At 38.7% G+C, this 11096-nt stretch overlaps 1 protein-coding gene across 1 annotated transcript; it reads left to right on the top strand.

The window, feature by feature from the left end:
- Positions 1–9640: 9640 nt before the first annotated feature.
- On the top strand, positions 9641–10822 carry LOC108367587 (uncharacterized). Its single transcript, XM_017622243.1, has one exon. It carries the CDS (start codon positions 9641–9643, stop codon positions 10820–10822), a length of 1182 nt encoding a protein of 393 aa, XP_017477732.1.
- Positions 10823–11096: the final 274 nt, after the last annotated feature.

Genomic DNA, 11096 nt, shown 5'->3' with positions numbered 1-11096 from the left:
ATATTTTTCTGTGTGTTGGCACTATATCCAAACACAAACGCGTGTTAAGCAAACAGTGAAACAATTTATTATTTTCTAAGTTGGCGAATAAAACTTCCCACTTAAATTTAAGACATTCATAACAAAGATTTTATGAAGAAAATTCCCGCTACGGCATACTTTAGACAAAATATATTCGTTTAAAATAAAATTAATAATAATAATGATAATAAAAATAAATAATAATAATAAGTTGGGCCCACCCAACTTTAGATAGCCCTGTCTGACATGAAAATTTTCTCCGCGGTAAGGCTAGTAGCCATTTCTAGCAGATTTTGGGTCGCTTAGTCAAAAATGGAAACAAAAGTTGCGATCCCGTACGAGTCCGGACTAGTCAGAAATAGTCAGAATCAGTCAGAGTTTACTGGAAATCGATCCCGTACTCGTTTCTCTGACTATTGAGAAGACAAAAAAGAGAGTAAAAAAGGCCCTCTCTTTGTGTCAAACGATAAGCTGTAGTGTGTTTGGCAACCAGATTGTAAACAAAAGAAAAGTGCACTCTGCTAATTCATGTTGAAAAGTATCTAATTACTTGTTTAAGTGGATTCTAATGAATTTGAAAGTATTTATGGTTATTTACATGTGTGAGCTGGGTGTGTTTACATACAAAATAAGCAAAAATTTACAACCAAAATTTGGAGGTTATGTTGAAGTTGACAGAAGTTACCATTTTTTACTAGAAAGCGATCTCGTACTTTTCAATGTTATATTTTTAATAATCTATAATTTTATAAAAAAGTCGTATTTTATATTTCTATTTTATATGTTCGTTTACGTCGCATTTTTTAGTCATAAACCTGACCTGCAACGGAAGTGGTAAGCTATAGTCTGCGCCTGTTGTTGAAAGGAAAGGAAATACAGGCCAACAGCCAGCAGCAGAAATTATGCAAATTGCATATTTTCTATTAATCTGTTGCTATTATAATAGTAATATGTAATAATAATAGTAATTAGTAAAAATAGTATTATGTAATAATAATAATAGAAATAGTAATATGTAATAATATTAATAGTAATATGTAATATTAATTATAGTAATAGTAATTAATAATAATAATAACAAAAATATTAATAATGATAGTTTTAATTGAAATTTTGGTGAAAACTAAACCTTAAAACCAAAAATCTTTAAGGCAGCAAACGTACGGTTACATCGTTGCTGAATTATTAAACTGAAAAAACAAGCATAGAAAAATACTAAATGCATCGGTAACATTCTTAATTAATAAACCCGGTATGCATACCTTATAATGAAGATATATATATTTCTCTAATTCTCGCACCCTCTCTCAAATTAGCATTTTCTGCAACTTCGTTAGTAGCAACATCCTCTTCAAATTCGTCTAGAGCTTCGAAACCCAAGTCTGCAGCAACGCCGTGTTTCAAAAGAATGTTGTGGAGGATTGCACAAGCGTATATAATATTCCCGGCTCTCTCATGGGAATAATGCAAATACGGTGCTTTGCTAAGCACCGAAATCTTGATTTCAGAACACCGGAAGCTCTTTCTACGCAATTTCGAGCCTTCGCGTGTAGGGTGTTGAATTTCACTTCTTTTGCATTCAATGGCTCTGCCTCTGGAGTTAGAAGCCATGGTTCCAGTGGGTAACCCTGATCCCCTAACAACCAATTATCGCACTGGCTTCTATGTGTTCTTAGAAGATGAAGGCGTGTTGGGGATGTAGTCCAAATACCGGAGTCGTGGCAGTATCCAGGAAATCTTGCATTTATAGCCGTGAACAGCAAACGATGATCACATACCTATTGAGAAAGAAAATTGTATAACAATGTATTCGATTTCTTACAGAATTGTCATTGCTTTGAAATTTAATTTTATTTATCATTTACCGTATGTAAAAAAAGATGTAGTAATAATTACAGCCTCTACGTTAATGCTGTAGAAACCTTTCCGGATCATATACATGCATAGAGGGTTACTTGGGTCTGTTGTCGATGGAGCGACTATGCCTATGTGCGTGCAGTCAACAGCACCTATCGTTCCCTTAGGGCCGGTTGTTCAATGTCTGATTAGCACAAATCGGAGGTAGAAGCTCCGGTTAGATACAACGACTGCTTTGTCGATCACATGTTATATGCATGCTGTCGAAATCGTCGATAATGATGTTTAACCGGCAAGTAGTGATAACCAGACATTGAACAACCGGCCCTTAATCTTAAATGCCGTTTAAAAGCTGAAAGTAATGGTATAACATACATTTAATTAACCTTCGTCGCACTTTTTATATCAACACAAACATATGTTTTTGCCTTGTCACCTGCGCAAAAGGTCATGACAATAAAAATGGCAATTGGCATGATTCGAGCTTTTGAATTTTGCTGCGAATACCAAAAAGCTGCAATAGTCATTTTTATATCAATTGTCATCGCGGTGAGTCAGTGTGGCGGAATAGGGCTGTTAGTAAGAGTTTGCAACACTACTCAATGCTTATACAAATGTCAAAAATTTACGAAGCTTTGATGTGTGATCAAAATAGTCTTCAATTCATCAAATTAAATTAAATAAGAAAGTAATTGATATATACAGATGTATTTATGTCAGAATCGTGGGAAGGAAAATTATGTAATTGTATGTATATATATTCCAATTACAGATTTGTTGAGAGTACGCCTGGTTTACAAGGAAATTGCGCGACGCCATATTTGTTCAGGCATTCAGCAAGAATTTGCAGTGCACTTCATTATTTTACCAAACGAGATGTATATGCTGGTAAAAAAGAACATTTAAATAGTAAAGAGCAAATTGTGTATGTTAACTTATGAAAATAATTTTCCAGCCTTCAAATATGCCAGTTATTCAACTATTTAAAACAAGTATGCACTTACTTTGGCTTCCCTCTTTAAAAAAAGTGAAAATAACTACTACATTTGCAGATTTGTTAAACGTTTAAAAACGCCGGCCGAAGCCGCTGAAGTACAATGCGACTCTAGTAGCAGGTAACAATGGTTTTATGAGCTTTAACATATTTGTGAAAGTTTGTTTTGCTTCTTAGGGCCGTTTGCACCATGTCTAGTTAATTCTAACTCCCAGTTAAACATCTTTATCGACGTTATCGACACCCATCATATAACATGTGATCGATAAAGCAGTGGATGTGCTTAACTGAAGGATGTACCTCCAGTTAGCGTTAACTAGACATGGTGCAAACGGCCCTTAGTGAACAGGAATCTGAACATCAAAAAAGTTGTCCGCCTGTTAAACGAAAGTTTAACTCGCATTGGCTAAAAATGTTTACTTAACTGCGGGACTAAAACGGCATATCTTTTTGTATTGCCTGCTGTTTAAGCCGCCGCTTAAACTTAATTCAGCGGCCGTGCGCGCATCCTTTGGCCGCAGCGAACACCGAAAGAAAGATTAACGAGCGCGCACGGCCGCTTCCCATCATCGTGCCAAATCAGCGACACGTTAGTTCAGCTACCAACCCCGGTCAACGCGCACGCGTCCTAGTATTTTGTATTTGAAATCAATACGAATTTTAAATCTAGTTAAAAAAATACTGGTTTTATATACGTATCATTAGATATTTATATGCTGTGAATTCAGAATTCCTCAAATAAAAGGCTAAACACTTTGTAGAATACATTTTGAACTCAAACAAAAGCATTTCTTTTAAGTGGAAAGAATGTGTGTAAAGAACGGAAGCAAAGTGTGTACTGTGAACAAGGTGAGTGCGAAAGGCGACCATTTGGAAATATTCACGGTCCTCCGCAGCCAACCGTGGCCCAGCAGCTAAAAAAGGAAAAAAAAATTCAAAAACTTAAAAATAAAAAAAAATTTATAAAAAATAAAATAAACGCGTATCGTACGTCCGCTAATGTAATATAAAAACTATACACATAGTTGAAAAATTTATAAACACAAGTGCTCGATAACAAAAGTGCACGCAACCATACAGTGCTACATACATACATATATGCAAGCAAGTGGTACGATAATCGTGCATACAAACAAATAAAAAAGGAAAAAAACTGAAAAACTAAGTGCAAAAACAACAAACAAAAGTGTTAAAAAAGTGCACGTATATATCTCTAACTCAGAGTGAAAAAAAAATAAATAATTAAAAATACCTTTGTGCACATGCATACATTTGTGGTAAATTAAGTTGCAACAAACACAGCAACAAAGCGCAATCAGCAGCCATCACCCAACCAAGCAATCACCAGCATCAGCATCAGCGGCAACAACAACACCAGGCGCAAGAATACAAGGGAATCGAGCTACATACATTAGCCAAGCAGCCATCATCAGCAGCAACATCAGCAGCCAACAATAGCATCAGCCGTAACAACAGGCAAAGCAAACATCTACATAATCCCATCTACATAAATTAAGGAAAGTAGTAAGTAGGCAAATTTTTAATTTCCTTAAAAATTGAAATAATATAACTTTCATTTTCGTAAAAGTTATATTATTTCTAATAAACTGCAAACGGACATACATACGTATATACTTACATACATATATATATATAATTAAATAAAAGGCGTATTTTTTCTCGCCAAAAACCATTGCGGATATTTTCCTGCCGCCCAAAAATTTCACGTCGGCAATTTGCCGCTATTAAAATTTTGGCAGAAAAATTCCCTTTTCCGGAAAGCGGTATATCTCCACATACCGCCGATCTTATATATATATAAGTATATGTACATACAGTGACGAGCAAAACTGTAACATGGTGTAACACTTTTTATTTCAGCCACCGCTATCTTTCCAAGTTCTAACGACATTCATACTTTTGTTGTATATTCTTATCGGTACACCTGTACTTCCCCTCTTATAACGAATTTAAGTCAATCCAACAACAATAATAAAACCAGCAGACAAAAAAGTAAATTAAGGCATATGCTACAGTTTTGCACTTATATATTTTTAACAACTTTTTGACAATTTTCACGAAAAAAAAGAATTGTTAACACAATGTTCAGTATACTTTTGCATTTTTTAGTTCCTGGATGCAATTTGGCATACCTTATTTGTATCTCTGTGAAAATTCTGGAGGTATAGCCTCCCATGTATCCTTGGTTTGCTTTCATAGCTCATGTACTCCATTGGACGGACTTGCATACTCAGTAAGCCGCGCTTTTAGTTGATTTCGCAAATTTTCGACGAGATTCATATCCGGGGATTGTGGACGTCAAAATAGCAAATTTTTGCTTTTGCATTCAGTCTTTGCGAACATATGCAACAACCCCAAATTATTATTGACCGACTACTGTGATTCACAGTTTGCCTTACATGATGCGCTTAGGCTTAATTTGGGTCTTTGATCTAATACCATGCCCGGCCATCTGATTGAAAGCGATTAATTTAGTCTTGTCATACCAACTAACCTTCAATTAAATCTTAAAAATGTGTTTTTTTTATTGCATTCTGTAAGGCCTAACATATCCCAATAGGCAACGGTCCGGTTTTCGTGCGATCCGGCAAAATGCTACCACTCTCGCACATGAATTTTGATCAAAATTGTTTTTTCTTCCATTATTATGCCTTTGCGTTCAATTTGACAATTCTTCGCCTCGTTGGCTACTGATTTGCATTCAGTTTTAATACCTTAAGCGCTGCTGTAATAGTGGCTGCAGCGCTACTTGCTACTAAGCTCACAAGATATCGGACCGTAATATTTTTTGGCAGAATTCCTTTGTCCTTAATAACATTTTAGGCTATATTTCTCAGTCCTAACATTTTCATGTGGCGAGCTCCACAATTTTCGCCACTTTTCCCACGGCCCGCGTTTCCGCAGTTAATCTATTATTTACATCTATGTTTCCTGATTAATCATATTATCTACTGGTAATCACTTCTTCAATAAATTACAATACAGAAAAAAGTCATCTGACTTCCACCTAAGTAAAAGATAACTGTCAAATGCAAAACTTAGAGTGAGTGCAAAACTGTAACATTTGCCTTAATTTACACTTTTGGCTGCTGGTTTTATTATTGTTGTTGGATTCACTTCAAATCTTTATGAGAGAGGGGGTAAGGGCGTACCAATAAGAATATACAACAAAAGTATGAAAGTCGTTAGAACTTGGAAAGACAGTGGTGGCTGAAATAAAAAGTGTTACACCATGTTACAGTTTTGCTCGTCACTGTATATACAAATTCTGATATATACCCCAAAATAAATTCCGTTGCAGTTTATATGCCTACTGTGTCCCACTGTTCAAGAACAAAATATTAGCACATTAAAATCAAATAGGCTCCTCTGCTTACCAATTTTTGCCGTTGGTCGCATAGTTCGTTGAACTTGGCTAAACAAATTGCCGAACAACATAAGTACATATAAGCATTTTTACCAGTTGCATTTTCTGCAACTATTCGCTTAATAGCTAAGAGAGGCGCTGTTGTTCATCGGACAATACAGTCCACATATACCAAACGCACTCTAATTTTCGCGTTTTGAATACCCACTAAATTTGATGCGAAAAGCATCAAGTTGGCAACAGTGAATGTAAACAAAAGTATTTTATGACGTCAGCGATTGGATGGATGCTGTCAAATCGACGAAGAGAGGGTTAGCGGTCCGCGAATGGTGCGACCTTTATTTTCTGGATCGTGATATATACAGTGACGAACAAAACTGTAACATGGTGTAACACTTTTTATTTCAGCCACCGCTGTCTTTCCAAGTTCTAACGACTTTCATACTTTTGTTGTATATTCTTATTGGTACGCCCTTACCCCCTCTCTCATACATACATACGCACTATAATCAAAACAAAATTCTCTGTTGTTTTCGTTTCTTAACTCACCACTGCTGTGACAAAGCATAGCTTAGCCATATACTCGGCTTCATACGTAAATATTTGCACATACGTACATCTTTACATTGCACATATTCTGCACATTTGTACATACGTGCTAGCAAAGAATATTATCAGACGAATATTATCCATAACGCGATAATAAGTGAGTTCAAGATATTTAGATACATGCAACCCAGTAGGGAAAACTTCCAAATTGCATTTGTTTAGATAGTGATAAATAACCAATACTTTTTCAGTATTTAAATAACTATTTATATCAAATTAAATATTTATACATACGTATATTTCACCACGTATATAACAGTGAAAAGTGTTTGTGATTTTTTTTCTCTTACTGAAATTTTTCAAATCCATATTCCGCGGATTTAGTTGGGACGCCCCGTTTTCCACGTTATAAAAAGTGCTGAACCACAAATTAAAGCAAATATAATTTCACGTAATTTGCAAGAAACAAAAACACAAACACCGCCACAAAATCTTAAATTTTTTTTCCTAATTCTCTGTGGCACGAAGTGCAATTTTTTTCTCGTTTGACACATATTTTTCTAATTTTTTTCGAACGTTATCTGGGTGGTACTCAGTAAAATTTGATTAACTCTTCTCTCAATTTTAATACGTTTGACCTTCCACGAGAGTTAAAATGCCACTTGGACACAGTCCACCAAAAATGTCTGAAATCGAGACAAGGTCAAAAAATGCTTCACAAGAAGCCACCGGTGGTAAGAGGGAACCCTCAACGCGCCCGAAATCTAAAACTTTTGACCCATCCGCTCAAAAGTTTATAGCGGAAAGTGACAGTATCATGAGATACTGTGCAAAATTCAGTGCTACACCAATCCAAGACCACACTGAATCATATCGTATGATAAAAGACAAATCACTAGACGATTGCTGGGCACGGCTTCAGTCCGCTTACGATTTGGTATTTTCAAAGCCAGATGACAGCCTACCCGAAAACCTTAAGAATTCGGTAGAAGGCAAGTTCTTCACTTGCCTTGAATTATATGAGGTGACCAAAGCTAAAATTGCCGATCAACTGTCGTTGATTAGAGCAATCGTCGCACCGAGTCCACCACCCCGCGTGGAACACACCTCGGCAGACGCAAACGTTTTTCTACAAGTCCCACCTTGTGACACGGAGACATTTTACGGCGGTTAGGAAGAATGACCTGCTTTTCGTGACATGTTCACAGCGGTGTACATCAACCACCCGAAGCTCTCCCGTGCTCAAAAATTGTATCACCTCCGATACAAAACCCAAGGAAAAGCCGGCTCCATCGTCAAGCAATACCCGCTCAGCGATGATAACTTCGAACTGGCCTGGGAAGCTTTACGGTCACGATACGAAAACAAACGTATCCTGGTTGACAACAAAATTAAAATTATGACNCGTGTGACCTTCCACAGCATTAAAAATGCCACTTGGACACAGTCCACCAAAAATGTCTGAAATCGAGACAAGGTCAAAAAATGCTTCACAAGAAGCCACCGGTGGTAAGAGGGAACCCTCAACGCGCCCGAAATCTAAAACTTTTGACCCATCCGCTCAAAAGTTTATAGCGGAAAGTGACAGTATCATGAGATACTGTGCAAAATTCAGTGCTACACCAATCCAAGACCACACTGAATCATATCGTATGATAAAAGACAAATCACTAGACGATTGCTGGGCACGGCTTCAGTCCGCTTACGATTTGGTATTTTCAAAGCCAGATGACAGCCTACCCGAAAACCTTAAGAATTCGGTAGAAGGCAAGTTCTTCACTTGCCTTGAATTATATGAGGTGACCAAAGCTAAAATTGCCGATCAACTGTCGTTGATTAGAGCAATCGTCGCACCGAGTCCACCACCCCGCGTGGAACACACCTCGGCAGACGCAAACGTTTTTCTACAAGTCCCACCTTGTGACACGGAGACATTTTACGGCGGTTAGGAAGAATGACCTGCTTTTCGTGACATGTTCACAGCGGTGTACATCAACCACCCGAAGCTCTCCCGTGCTCAAAAATTGTATCACCTCCGATACAAAACCCAAGGAAAAGCCGGCTCCATCGTCAAGCAATACCCGCTCAGCGATGATAACTTCGAACTGGCCTGGGAAGCTTTACGGTCACGATACGAAAACAAACGTATCCTGGTTGACAACAAAATTAAAATTATGACGACTTTGCCGACTATTCAATCCGAGAATAGCGAGCAACTTCAAAGGCTGCAAACATCAATCAACAACTGTCTGTCAGTTCTTAATTCCCAAGACATCCAGACAGACGGTTGGGATCCCATATTGGTGTACATATGTTCATACAAATTGCCCGAAACCACACTGTCACTTTGGGAACAATCTCTCTCTTCTCGAAGAGATTTACCCTCATGGTCACAAATGGACGATTTTCTTACTTCATGATACGAAGTAGTCGAAAGACTTACCGGCTTCATCCAAGCCAAAATAAACAAAAACCAGTCGCACATCAAAATGCTGACGCACATCAAAATGGACGCAAACTTTTGTGGCAGAACCTAAGAGGGAAACAACTTACTCTTACTGCAAGTCCCCTCATCCCATTAGAGTATGCCCATTAAGTGAATTTCGGTACGNGCAGAACCTAAGAGGGAACCAACTTGCTCTTACTGCAAGTCCCCTCATCCCATTAGAGTCTGCCCACAATTTAAGCGAATTTCGGTACCGAACCGAGTACAATTCGCAAACCAAACCAAGCTGTGCAAAAACTGCCTTGGTAATACCCATAGCACTAATGAGTGTCCGAGCTAGTGGTCATATACACATTGCCAACAACGGCATCACGCCCTGCTGCACATGAATCCCAAACCACAATCTCGACACTCCAGTGCGCGAGCGAATGAAACCGCCGCACAACACACTACTGCCCAGTCGACACCTCCCGCTCGACAAGCGCAGTCAAGCTCCGATTCCAGCGAGCAACCGTGCTGTTCCAAACAAGCACAAATACAATCATTGCACACCGACAATGATAGCAAAATTCTCCTTCCAACTGCCATGGTCGCGGTTGAACACGAAGGGGAATTGTTTCAACTTGGAGCCTTGATTGATCAAGGCTCACAGAGAACTTTCATTTTCTCGAAAGTTCAGAAACGGTTGAAACTACCATTCGAACATTCCAAGTTCGAAATTTCCGGCATGGGTGGACACGTAGTACAAAGCTCCTCAAAGCTTTGTCCACTCACATTGGTTGCATCCCAAACCATGCAACGGATAAACACACAGGCTATCGTGTTACCTCAGCTCACGAGGCACATGCCTACATTCACCATTAGCCGTGAAAACTGGCAGCGATTCAAGATCCTTGAACTTGCTGACCCAAGTTGCCACATACCAGCTCAAACTGATATGGTAATCGGCAGCGATATACTTCCACAAATCCTGCTTGAAGGTATACAAAAGATTTTCGACACTATACTTGCGCAAAAAACAATATTTGGCTGGATTCTCAGTGGTCCAATAACCGAAAATGTGGTGTCATTCTCGACACAAGTAGAAGAGTGCTCGAATGCAACTCTCAGCTCTCAGCTTCGAAAGTTTTGGGAAGAGGAGGAGATTCCACAACCTCCACAAATTTCCCCTGAAGATCAGGCTTGTGAGCATATATATGCAACAACAACGACTCGTGCCCCAAACGGTCGATACATTGTGCGACTTCCATTCAAGGAAGAATTTCCAAAAAAGCTGTCTCTGGGCCACTCTCGGTCTGCTGCACTTCAGCAGTTTTTCAGTATGGAGCGATCGCTTCAGAAAAAAGGAGACTTAGGCACAATGTACAATAATGTGTTGCAAGAGTATCTCGACCTCGGTCATATGGAGCACACGAAGCCATGCGAGATAATTTCCAATGGCAAATACTTCTCTTTCTACTTGCCACATCATGCGGTCGTCAAACCAGATAAGGTGACCACCAAAGTTCGCCTGGTATTCAACATTCAACGCCTCAAAAACATCTGGTTCAGGAAAATCCCTGAATGACGTGTTGCACACTGGTCCCACGCTCCAGCCAGATCTCATGCTGCTCATTCTGCAGTGGCGAATGCACAGATTCGTGTTCAATGGCGACATTGAAAAAATTTATCGTCAAATACTCATCCACGAGGACGATAAAGATTTTCAGCGAATCTTGTTTCGCACGTCGGCTGACTCTCCTGTCACCGATTATAATCTCAAAACCGTAAAGTTCGGCGTTAATTGTGCACTATACCTCGCTATCCGTACCCTGCATCAATTAGCAGATGATACGATAGCG

The sequence above is a fragment of the Rhagoletis zephyria genome, unplaced genomic scaffold (genome assembly GCF_001687245.7).
Source record: "Rhagoletis zephyria isolate East Lansing unplaced genomic scaffold, Rhagoletis_zephyria_1.1 Rzeph_scaffold_02738, whole genome shotgun sequence".
Classification (NCBI taxonomy): Eukaryota; Metazoa; Arthropoda; class Insecta; order Diptera; family Tephritidae; genus Rhagoletis; species Rhagoletis zephyria.
Note: the sequence above shows the minus strand (reverse complement) of the source record. Positions and strands in the feature narration are given on the sequence as shown.